The sequence below is a fragment of the Ambystoma mexicanum genome, chromosome 11 (genome assembly GCF_040938575.1).
Source record: "Ambystoma mexicanum isolate Mex_15411 chromosome 11, UKY_AmexF1_1, whole genome shotgun sequence".
In the NCBI taxonomy this organism is placed as follows: Eukaryota; Metazoa; Chordata; class Amphibia; order Caudata; family Ambystomatidae; genus Ambystoma; species Ambystoma mexicanum.
The window spans coordinates 1465877845-1465890914 of record NC_090934.1 but is presented as its reverse complement, the minus strand read 5'-3'; the positions used below and the strand labels follow the sequence as shown (position 1 = coordinate 1465890914).

Genomic DNA, 13070 nt, shown 5'->3' with positions numbered 1-13070 from the left:
AAACCTAATAGTCTTAGTCCATCCAATATCCGAGTAGGTATAAATAACCATTGTCATCCATTATTCTTCTATTGTCGATTAACGATAGCAGAAAACGTGAATGCTATATATTTTGGCCTCTGGCAATGGGATAGCCAAGGCAAATTGTGCCTCTTCTTTCTCTGGCACTAGGCATTTAATACAGGGAACGGTTAATTACTTCATCTTTTATAACACGCCTTATGCCAGAGACCATTCTCTACGCCTGAAGAGGCATTCAAATGTGGAGAAAACTACATGAGGCTGTTATCAAGTTGAGCTAACTACCGGTTCTATTTTACTAAAATTGGCCAATGTATTCCTTCGGCGGGTACAAGCATGGATACAAGCTATTGGCCTCAGCCCAAGGACAAAGAAAAGTAAGGATAGAATAATTTGCAGTGATCCATGAGAACTTAACTTCCAATGACCAGAGTTAATCAAAGTCTATGACCAATTGGTTAATCAGTAATACTTCAACCATCCAATTATAATTGCCCACAGTTGATATTAACACAACGAGCCTCTGAGCTTTCACAACAGTTTAATATTAGGTTTAAATGTGCATACCAAGCCTAATGTTAGGCATGAATACACATACCCAGCATAATGTTAGGTTTACAAACACACAAAGCCAGCCAACGCGTGTTTTCACCTCTACAGAGTCCTCATCGGGGCTTCTATGTTACAAAGTAATGTTGTTTTAGAGAAACAAAACCTATGTCAAGGCAAATGGTCTTCTCTCACGTTGTAATAGTAAAAAGAAAGGTTTGTTTGAAATAAGCTTGGAAAATTACCTTCCTGGTAGATGATCTGCCTAGGGGATACGCAATTTGTGCAGAGGGCCTTACGGGGTGATCTCCCCCAGATCTGGACCAGGTAGATTGACTGCATGAACCTATGGGGGGGGGGGGGCATAGCGGGGAATAGTGTCTCCACATGGACTCGGCGTGGCGTGATGAGACCACCAAGTATCTTCCTGCAGGAATCACGGGTGACAGAGCCTATACCCCTCTCCAGGGTTTCGCAACCTTTATAGTTGCTGCTACTAAGGGGCCAAGAGGCAGACCGTGGGGCGGGGGGTGTCTACAGATTTGGGCAGATATAAACCTGGGTTGGGTGGTGGAATCCACAGACACAGGCGCACCAGATTTACAACTGCTGGGGGTGTCCATCAAACTAGTGGAGAGATTTCTGCTGTTTAATCTTTATAATACACCCAGCAGGGGCTCAGAGCTAGAAACTGTATTGAAGCTCGAGGAACTATGCAATTCAGATCTGCCCCAAATACTACGAAGCAGGTATGTTTTGGTTGCAGGTGATATGAACCTGCAACTGGAACCTCCGTTGGCCACGGAGGACCTTTGGGAAGACCAGGATTCTGCCTGGTCTATTTCACCCCTTGTCTACACCTATCAAGAGAGTACACAAAGCAGCAGTGGAGTCCCCATGTATCATTGCCAATCTGAACCTTCGACCCTGTAATGGCAGATTGGTAGTTGATCAGCCGCCCCAAACAACTTAAGGGCACACAAGGACCAATCTCACATTGATTACTTTTTGTATGATGGCCAGTCACAGGTTTAGGACGAGGGATCTGGTTGCAAATGATTGGAGTGAGAGTGACCACAAGCCCCTATCCCAGATGCGTTCTGGATAGCGATAGGCCACTTGGAGGGCCATTAAGGAGGCCTATCCAAAATATCAACGTGGAGGGGCACGCCAAAAAAACTTTAAAGTGGGTGGATTATTGGGAGGGATGGCAAAAATGAGGCTTACGCTGCCATTGTCGACAACCTGGGTACTATACGTGCCGGTAGCCTGCGTGATGGGGCAATTGTTGTGGAATTCGATTTTAATACCATTCCTGACTATCCACTGGGGGGAAGGTCAAATTGTGGTTAGAGAAAAACAACCCCAGGTATGATGAGGAATGTGCAGTGGCATAAAAAGAGAGATTGCTCTTCATGTTAGGTCTCCTAGCCCGATAGACAAGGATATGTTACAAGCCCAAAGATTAAAGTACAAACAGATTCTATCCACAAAGAAAGAGCATAAGAAAAAAGGTCCTATGAAGGTTTGTTTGAGGCAATGGTTCAAAGCGATATGCCCAGATTCTGGAAATTGGTTAACCCCTGCGCCCTTGGTGGGGAGCGGTCGTTGCAATGCTATATCGGGCGTTGCCTGGTGGGCCCACTTTCCTTATTTATACACAGATGGAGGTTATTCGTCATTGTGGGATGGAAGCAAAGACCTGCCGGCCTCTCCCACCGAAGGGGTATTGGTTATTTCCAATAAGTAGGTGGGGAGGCTCTACGCTCTCAGAAACTGGGTAAAGCTGGAGGGCCCGATTTGATACCGTTGGGCTTCTACCGGGACAAACCACCAATTTGGATCCCGGCGATGTCTAGAGTTTTTATTGAGGTTATTCGTGCAAAACAGTCCTGCTTACTTGGACCGAGGCTACAGTAGTGCCAGTATATAAGAAGGGAGGTAAGGAGAGGTGTGAAAATGACCGCCCTATATCCCTGCTGGACTGCATTGGGAAGACCTTTGGCAAAGTTTTGCAAACCAGATTGCCATGGGTGGGTGACTCTGGTATTATTAGTAATGCAGAGACAGGGTTTAGAGTGGGGATGTGAAGTGTTGACCCCGTCTTTTATTATTCTTACTTATACAAAAGTACACCAAGGTACTCAAAATGAAGTTATTTTCCTCTACCTAAAAACAGTGTTCTATTCAGTGCCCAGAGAAACCTTGTGGCAGGTCTTAAGGAATAGAACTGTTCCTCAACCCCTAATAGAGGCAATTAAACTGAAAACGTAAATGACAGCTCGCTATGGTACATTGAGGGAATATACTAAATCATTTGAGGTGAGCCGGGGGGGTGCGTCAAGGTTGCGTCCTGGCTCCCCTCCTTTTTTTGCTTTATATTCAGGAAATAGTGGACGCCGTGAAACAGGGTGCATGGGACGCGTTTAGAATTGCATCTATGAGGGGCCAGCCCTATTTTTCACCGATGACGTGCCAATACTTGCAACAACCCCGAAGGGGTTTAAAGTAGCACTTGACATCTTCTTGGGGAAATTCAAAGACCTTGGGCTAGAATCAAATATTACTAAAACAAAGGTATTGGTTTTTAAGCCACCATTTACCACGTCCCATAAGTTGATAGTTGATGTAGAAGGTCGCGAATTGGAGCAATTTGGGTATTTTGATTACTTGGGGATTAGATTCAACGAAGTATTAGGTTGGGCTGACCAACTGATGAAAGCTAAGGTTAACCTATCGAAGTAAAGTGGGGGGCATCTCTTCCTTTTTTCAGAGCCATGATAGTGGGGCAATCTGTCTGGCTATGGAGTTGTTTGACAAGCAAGCCCTCTCAGCAGCGTTATATGGCGCTGAGATATGGGGATATATACCCACAAAAGGCCTACCCATAATTGAAAACACCTTCCTCAAGAAATTGTGATTACCTAAAAATTGCCCGCCCTCATTGATCCATTTGGACCTGCAGACATAGCCGTACAGATTGCCCTAAAGCCAGTTCTGTACTGCGTAAGATCTGGTCGTCCCCTGGTTTGCTCGAATCTATGTGATCATTGCACCGCCGTAATTCTGCCGACGAAGATCTGATCGTTCACTGTGGCTCCATCCCCTGCACCGCTCCCCCCTGGCCACTTACCTTAACAGCGGCAAACACAGGAGTATGCCGCCAACCTCCCTCGATCCCTGTGGCATCAGTTCCCACCCACTTACGTGAGTCAGCGCTGGAGCTGCATGGTGCCCACTTTGTTTCTTTAAACTTTCTTGTCCCGCGCTCTCCATTAAATTGAAGTGGGGGACAACCACGCAACCTCCAACGCCCATTACCACGACTAAGAGGAGCGGGGGACACCCCTGCAACCACTGCTTCCCATAGTCAGGGCGGTGCGGGGGGAAAATCAGAATTTTTTTGCCATGCAAAGGCGCAGGAATCGTACCCGGTGACATAGTGTAGTCACAGTAATAGTACGATTCTGTTTGCTCTGCGCTCAGAGACTTTCTTAAACTGGATGATGCAGACAACTGTGGGCGGCATGTGAAATGCATGCTAATAGGGTTGAATATAGAATCCCTCTGGTCTGTCCCCTCAGAATGCTGGCATGCCTTTAAAGTTGACCTGAAGGTAAAGGCCAAGTTTATTGCCAGGATCAATTTAGAGTCCGTAGGCCGTGACTTGAAGAATGACCCGTGCTTACTTATCCACACAATGGGAACTGTAAGCAAATCTGGGATGTGATTCACACATCCTATGAGTGGTCACTTTCTGTACACTTTAAATAACGGATTCTATGTACTGCTTAGTATACTCGCCTATGGTCTGCTTCCAAGTCGGGTTTTTGTCCTTTGATCGAGCATCTGATGAAACCCGATTGCACTTTATGTTAATCTGTCCTGTCTCTCGATCAATGAGACAAAGGTATTGGAGGCCCCTATTGTTGGAGTTGGGTATAAGAAATACAGCTGCTGCCATGCTGTTCTTAACCTGTTCTTTGGAGTGGAAAGTTATTTTCTCTACAGCTAGGCAACGTGCATCATGCTTGGCTATTTAGAAGTAGATTGTTGGGCACTGCTTGATTATGTAAGGGACACCTTCGAGAGGCTGCGACCTTGCTCTCCTCTCAGAGGTTTCTTTTTGCGAACCTACTTCCAGGAGGTTTTTATACCAGATTGCTTCCTTTTGTATAACGTGTGTATTTTAACCCTACGTACTCATGTTTAATGTATACATCGAATTGATTATGGTTATGTTTTGCTAAAGGTTTAACCAAAAAAGCTTTTAAAAATTAAATTAATTAACTTCCTTGCTGGTTTCTCAACACGAAACTCAAATAGCCACCCTCGCTATATCTCAAATGCTAACTTGTTGGATTATCTGATATTTATAATTTACGTTAGCTTCACTTCAATCCCGGCTCATTGGACCAATTCTTGTATCGTGTTATTCAAATTTGAATTCCTAATTTGGAGTGTGTTGGTTAGGTACACAGTCTGCGGACTGGCTAGTGGATTCAAAAGTGTGTTACTCTGCGTTGTCTTGATTCCAAGACAAATGCACTGCCTCCGAGCTATCCTCCCAGGCTCCGTTGTCGGATACTAGAATACAAGACAGGTTTAATTGCTCCATATGACGTTTTGATGGCAAAGCCTTATTCCCAGATGCCATTCAGTGGCAAGCATGGATGTTTTAATGGCGGGCAAAGGAGGTTTTAATCCCAGCTATTGATGCCATATCATTTGGTGCCTGCCTCAAATGCGTTGATGCCAGGAATTCGGTTCAGGTGCTCTGAGGCCTATCACAGATGGCCGGCGATGATCAGATTCCAAACATGTAGCAATCAGCAGTTTCCCCAATGACAGACATTCAGTGGTAGGTACAGGTTTTGTAATGGCAGCCTCAAGTGCAGGGTGGCCCAATACTGAAAGCAAAGTCATTGAAAGGTATAGGAGGCCTTCACCGTAGGCAGGAAGTGATAGGAATCTATGCTCTGATGCCAGGATCCCAGTGTAAGACAAAAATGACAGGACCGAGTAGTCTGGTGCCAGGTATTAATTACCAGGTACAAAGGCCAGACTACATCTGTTCTTGTTCAAGGCATTCGAGGACAGGCCCAGTGGTCTGGTCCCTGGCATTCAACATAAAGCTTGCATGCCAACCAGTGTATGGGTGTCATTTTATGGGGGGCAGTGGGTGTCGGACAAGAATGTTCCCTCCAGCCCTCCAGATTTAGTGGCACGCCATGTTGTCCCCCTGGGAGCCCCTTTCATTTAGATGCCATGTTCCCCACCAAACATTTTCAGCAAAGTTACTCCACTAATCCAGTGACAATCACAAAAAGGAGATCAAAATGGCTGACTGTTGCAGTCAAAGCGAGAACTCCGGATTCCCAACCCACCAAATGGGATTTAATTCTAGAATCAAGCCTTTAACAAATACAGGAATCAAGCCATCAGTTTCGGGAACGAGAGGCATCTTACCGGGGCTTTTTCCATTTGAGCTTGCACACATATGTGCCGAATTCGGCCCAACTTGAAGCTGGGCCCACTGTATGGAGAACTAGATTGGAGTCTCTGAATTTGTAACACCAGACTCGAGGAAAGCTGACGCTGCGAGTGGAGTGGGCTGCTCCTCTTCCCCTACCCCCTCATCTAAGCCATCAAGGGTGAAGGTAGGAGAACCATCAGAGGACCCATTCGACAGCGGTTTAAGTTCCACTGGCACCCCTGTTTGGTATGGCGCTGCCAGGGTGGCTGTGTCTCCCTGCTAGATTTCAGGTCTCATGCCCTTCTTGTAGCCACTCTTTGGGCACTGCTCCGGCGCTGTTCTGGATGGAGGATCCTCTGCTGTGGCTACCAACTGCAGCTTCTGCTTGCGTTTCTGAGGGAAGTGCAGAAGGCAGCCTGGGTGACCTTGCAGCGCGCTCCCGTTTGGGTATATCTGCCGAGTGCTTTCGCCCGAGCACGAGCCAACATTCGACAATGAGACTGGCCGCGTGAAGCAACTTCTGTGGGGTACTGCTGGTTCCAATATTTGATGCACCGTTAATTTGTGGAAAATTAGACTCCCCAACTAGATTTACAAGTCGGAACATCTGAGGAGTATTTTCACAGGGGAGCCGACATCCCGCTTTGAGACGCAGCAACACACAGACGGTAAGAAAATGACCGGCCGTACTCAAAGATGAAATCCAGGAAATCTCTTGTGGGAAGAGATGAGTGGTTGGGGTCTGCTGCTTGTTGCAGTTTAGTATCGGTGGCTCCAATCTGTGCACTCGCCATGTTGTGCTGCATGCGAGTGGAGCAATACAGCCAGCTCCTGGGTGTGCTGAACAGCCGTAAAGACAGTTCCGACCACTACCTCACCTGCTGGAACTTTGACAGTAGCCTGCTTTGCCTACTTCTTCCTGATCTGCAGCCGCTTTGTTGCTCCATCCTGATTCTTGCAACCATACGCTCCAGAGCTGCCTTGATTGGGCATTAACTCCTGTTGGATTTCCACCCACTACCCTTCGGCTGCTAGACCACTCTGTGATAACTCTATTTGAAGATACATTAAATTAGGAACTACTCTACAGAGAGATAATTTCCATAATGAAAAGCATCTTGCTGAAGCCACTCTCTGAAACTGCTTGCCACTGCATACTCTCCCGACGGTCCTCCATGCCTCCTGAACTGCCTGCCTCAGCATTGACTTCTTGTTGGGCATCCTCCCGCCTCTGCATGAGACTTCTTGTTGGTTATCTTCGTTCGGCTGCTAGGCCACCTGGTGTGTCATGCCCATGCAGTTCTCTCTTCTATCCCTTTACTCCCCAGTCTTTCGTCCTCATGGCACTCTCAATCTCATCCCATCTACTCTGCTATTCTATCACCTATCCTCCCTCTCTCACGAAGTCTGGAAGAAAAAGGTTTTAAAAAGATCTCCTTTCTTCTAATCCTGGTCTACCTATCGTAGACAACTATATAAGTGTAAAATTATATATATATTTCAGACAGATTGTCACTGATATCCTCTTTTCTGTCCCCTCTCCAGACCTATGGACTCTTCACCCAATCTCCACTCTCTCAACCTTTCTCTTTCTCATCCATTAATGGTAGCCCTTGATGGGATGTACTCTTGGCTGGCTTCTCATCATTCAGGTGCATCATTAATGTCTATCGCAAAGGCACTATCATGGCTCAGGGTCCTCAACCCAAACTTCTCCTCTTACTGGCGCCTGCCAGCTCTCATCAACTTCCTTCCCTTTCCTGCTATCCCTCCATCCCCACTCTCTATTAAACCACCTCCTCTGATGGGCCTACCACCCGCCACTAGCCCACCTTGGAAAATCTTCAAAAAGGTGGTTACTGCCTTTACTTAGCCACACTTAATGCTCGCTCTGCTATCAAACATTCTTCTGACATCTGTCTCCTATTTGAAGACTTTGATCTCGACATCTTCGCTCTCACCGAGATGTGGTCCAATGCCAGCTCAGTCACTGCTTTTGACTCCCTTCTCCCTCATGGCTAAAAGATCATCTCTAAGCCACGTCTCAACCGCTCTGGTGGTAGAGTACCCTTGATCTTCCCTGGAAAAAGGTCCCTCCTTCCCTCATAACCACCCAGCACCACTCCTCCTTTGACAGTCGGGTCTGCAAGCTTGCCATCTCTCCTCCTTCTCGGACCATTGCCACCATCCACAGGCCTCCCTGGGCCCCATCTCCCCTTTCCTATCAGAAAGGGCTGATTTTGCCTCCTCTCTTTTGACCTCTAACTCCAAACTCCTCCTCCTGGGCGACTTCAACATCCACCTGGATGCTTCAGTCCTCTGATAAACTGGCCTTTCGCCTGCTCCAAAGGCAATACCATCTCTCCATTTGCTCCAAGAAGATGGCTCACATGCAGGCCCACGTTTCTGGAGCTTCTTCTAACAACATGGCTGAACTCTTCAAAATCTGCAAGGAACTAGCCAATCCATCCATAGTCTCTACCTCACCTCTTTCTTCCCAGGCCCTCTGCACTGCAGTGGCCACCCACTTCACTGCTAAAACTCAGGACATCCCTACTTCTCTCTCTTCCTCCCCTTCCCCCACCATTCCACCTATGCCCCCACCATACTTGGCCTCTCCAAGGACATTGGACAAGGTCACTAGAGTTGTCCACTCCATGAAGGTCTCTTACAAAGAGGTCTCCCCCTGTTCTTCCGGAACTATTAAGGACAAAATATGTTCCCTTGTCCTGCACTCGCAGATTTCTGAAACCTTTCTCTTGCATCTGGGTCTTTCCCCTCTTCTCTCAAGCTCTCCCATGTGCAATCCCTCCTGAAAAAGCCTTCTGCCAACCCCTTCTGTCTGGCTAACTACCACCTCATCTCTATCACTCCATTCCTTGGGAAACTCATGGAGAAGTTGGTCTTCCCCCAACTGACCCAACATACTGAACTCATTGGTTGCTTGCACGACCATCAAACTGCTCTCCTGAACACCTGTGAAGAATTGCTTGCATCTCTTGATTCCAACTTAACCGATGTTCTCATTCTACTCAATCCCTCCTCTGCCTTTGACACGGTCAACCACTACATCCTCAAAAAGCGGCTCCATGATACCCTCGATATCTCTGGCCGGGCAATGGACTGGTTGACCTCCTTAACTGACCGTCCTTCCCAGGTGATCCTGGGATCTTTCTCCTCCCACACCTCCATCTCCGCTTGTGGCGTTCCCCAGGGCTACATCCTCTTGCTTTGGCTCTTTAACATCTATCTCGCCCTTCTGGCTCGCCCCATCACCTTCTCCATGCACTTCCAGTGTTACGCAGAGGACACCCAATTTTTCTTCAAACTCCCTACTGCCTCTGTTCCTTCTTCCTCTGTCATTCCTGATTGCCTGTCCGCTATACAGTCTTTGTGCACATCTAACGATCTCTGTCTCAATGCCAGCAAGACTAAGAGCCTTCCTACCGGAGCCCCTGTTCCCCCTTTCCTGCCTTCACTCTGGCCACCCTCTATGGGCTCTCTCCCCTCTGCCTACACTGAAGCCATAAAACCTGGAGTCATCTTCGACTCCTCTCTCTATTTCATTCCTCACATCTTGGACCTTGCCAAGAAGGCCCATTTCCATCTCCACCTACTCAGAGGCATTCTTCTTTCTTCACCTTTCCCCAGAAGCGCAATGTCTTCAGAGCTTTGGTACTCTCCAGGCTGGACTACTGCAACAGCCTCTTCTTAATCTACCTTCCACCTCTCTCTGCCGCCTCCAACTAATCCAAAAGAAGTCTGAGAGACTTATCCTTGGCTTCAAGCCAACGGACCGCATCTCTCCAGCCCCAAAATCTCTCCACTGGCTCCTGGTTGCTTGAAGGATCAAATGTAAATCCCTCTGCATCATCGAAAAGGATGTCTGGGGCCAGGGACCACGCTATCCGGTACTTGCTCTCACCAAATACTCTCCTTCCAGATCCCTCCTGGCTCCAAATCTGCTTGTCAAGCTCTTCTCTAAGCAGAAAGTGTTCTCTTTCCTCAGCTGGCTCCTTCCCCTGGAACAGCCTCCCTCTTTCTCTCTGTCTTGAGCCAGACCTCCTTAAGTTCTGCAAGCATCTCAAGACTTTCCTTTTCTCCTCCTCCTTCCCTCTTTCTATCCCGCGCTAAATCCTGCAGTCGCTGTGTGGCGGCCTGGGCCCTCAACAGTTCCATTGCATCCTGGACTTCTGTCCAATAGCCTGCAGTATCCGCCCTCCTACACTTACTGCATTGACGCGTGACCTCCCTCTTTCCAGGTGGTCACTGCCCTGCACTTACCTGTTGCCTTCGCAACTGGCCACCTGGCACTTTCCCCGTCCCTCTCTGCACTTGCACGCTCTAATGTCACAAGGCCCAATCTTGTCATTTACTTTTCATTGTCATTTTTACTCCACTGGGCCTCATAAGTTTGGCGGTAGCCTTGCGGGTAAAACGGGAAGGCTGCCGCCAAACTTGTGAAAATTACCGGCACCCGCGAATGGGCAATTACCGGATCATTGCGGCCCTGCCGGACCTGGTAATTGCCCATTTGCAGACGCCGGAAGGAAATGCTCCCCATTCCCAATGGGGAGGTTGGATGCACCGGCACCATTCAAAATGGTGCCGGTGCATCCGACATGCTCTGCTTGCGGGTGCCGCTATGCCAGCCAGGTCCGACCTGGTGGGTTAAAAGGCACCCCCGAGCTGAACTCGTAGTTTGCCGGTCCTGTAACTACGGTACCGGCAAGCTTACTGGTACCGTAGTTACCAGACCAGCAAACTTATAATGAGGCCCACTGTCTTGTATTGTTCACTTGTTCCCTTCTGGGCGCTTTGAAACACAATTTCTTGCTGTATGTGCACCTTACAAATGCGCAATAAATATATAAATGCCCTAACGGGAGTACCAGGAACATATGCTCAGGTGCCAGGCAGTCAGTGCAAAGGTCATCCAGGGTCATCTAGAGGGGACAGGGTGTCAGCCATCAGAACTAGGTACAAATGCCCCGGTACCAGCACTGGGCTCCAGGTACAGATGTTTAATGCCAGACATGCAGCACCAGCCAGGCACTAATGTTCTTATACCTTACCTCGGTGCATTCAGAGGCAAGCATGAACCTCGGCGGCAGTCATTTAGCACAGGGGTCAAAGGCTGTTTTGTCAGACATCCGTTTCGATGTGCAGATGCGATCCTAGACATTTAGGGCCTAATTCACAGACTCGTTTTATAATGGCAAAACCCCCCCATTGAAAAACGCTCTGTGAATTAGGCCCTTAGTGCCAAGTAGCTAGCCCCTGGTGAATAGTTACTGGCAATTGCAAGTGCTCGGATAGAGGGTGCTGAGGGTCTGGTGCAAGCTGGCAGATGCCAAGGCGTGGGGGTGATACCGGGCATTAAGTGAGGGGACACTTCCTTGCCAAGGAGACCCGTGCTGAGGCCGAGTGTTGTGATAGGAGGGATGCTGAGCATGCACCGATAGGCGCAGCACGGATGAGGTCCTGCAAGGCCAGGTGCACATGTCGCGATAGGCAGCGCCTGAGCCCTGCAATGCGAGATACACACGGTCTTGTGGCTGCAGAATGGGCATGCACCGGTGCCCTGGGCATGCACCGGTGCCCTGGAACGCAAGGCGAGGTTGGCTTTACATGTCAGCAGGGGGGTAATAAGCTGACGCTTGGGATTCTGGGATCTGTAGTCCTCCTAGATGACAATTGGAAAAGAAACAAACTGCAAGTCCCAGAATGCAAGGTGGTGGTGGGGGAGCAGGACTGGGGTGCCCCCCCCCTGCGGGCATGGAATACTGGGGTGCTCCGGGGGGGGGGGCAATACCGCAGTACTCACGGTCTCCTTGCACTGACTCCAGCCGCTCTGCTCCCGGCTGTACTGCAGGAGCTTGTCGGCGGCCTGGGCGGCGGCGGCGGTGTAGTCCATGTCCGCTAGCGTCGAGGAGGCCGTACCAGCTGCAGAGGCGTCGAGGCGCTACCTGGAGGAGGGGAGGCTGCCGCAGAGCCGTGGCCCCGCCCCTAGAATGTCACCCCATGCCGCCTCCTCCACCCCCCCAGCGACCGTGACTAATGGGCCGGGGCCAGCACGCCCCCCGGCGGCCTGCCGCACCCGGGCCAGGGCCATTTACACCCGGGTGTCAATCACGCCCAGCGGCTGTGGCTGCAGGCCCCGCCCCCTGCGCGCTCCGACCTCTGTCACGCCATTGGTCACAGAGTGACGTCCGCTTCCGGGTCTCGCCGCGCATGCGCACAACAACCGCAGGCTCAGGCCTCTCCCCAGGCAATATTTTTCCATTAAAAACACGCTCTTAGTTTTGGAAGACCTCCATGCGCAATACTATACAATTTGTCATTCATACTTATGCCAGAGTGTCTGCTTGGGGTAGGCTCGAACCCCCAACCTTTTAATTAACAAACACATGCATTACCCAACTGTGCAAGCTGGGCCTGCGCTAGCAACATCAGCAAAAGCTCCTCTGTTCTCAACTTGATTACAGTCACAGTCAAATCGGACAGTTTATATCCAGGGAAGGGCTGGCATATGCTATGTTACTACTTACATATACTTGTTAAGCGCAAGTTTGCCAAAAGGCATCTTGGCGCTAGCCAGTGCTTTAAGTGGGGTAAGAAATTGAGGGGGGGCCCTCGTTTGGGGGCGTGGCATCCGCTGTGGGCGTGGCCTAAAAGTGCACAAATCATAGTAGGGTGCGCAAACAAATATATAAATGTAGTAGAGCATTTATATATTTGTATGCGTACTAGTATGGTTTGTGTATTTTTCAAGCCTTCTTTTATAAACATAGCAATGTTACATATTTCTATGTTTATAAAAGGTGGCTTTAAAGTGTACAAACCATAGTAAGTTACGCACACTTGTGAGCTTACCTTACTATGGTTTGTGTACTTTTCAAGCCACCTTTTATAAACATAGACATTTGTAACATATTTCTATGTTCATAAAAGACGGCTTGAAACGTACAAGGCATCTTTTATAAAGCGTTGAGGACGGACAAAACCCAAGGTGGTTTTGTCC

General features: G+C 48.8%; 1 protein-coding gene across 1 annotated transcript in view; it reads right to left on the bottom strand.

Moving 5' to 3' along the window:
• Nucleotides 1-12237, bottom strand: part of STARD5 (StAR related lipid transfer domain containing 5) — a 42388-nt gene extending 30151 nt beyond the window's left edge. The window contains exon 1 of the mRNA XM_069625139.1: nucleotides 11874-12237. Within this exon, the coding sequence (XP_069481240.1) occupies nucleotides 11874-11963 (90 nt within the window). The 5' untranslated portion in view covers nucleotides 11964-12237. The remainder of the gene's footprint in view (nucleotides 1-11873) is intronic.
• Between the last annotated feature and the right edge of the window lie 833 nt (nucleotides 12238-13070).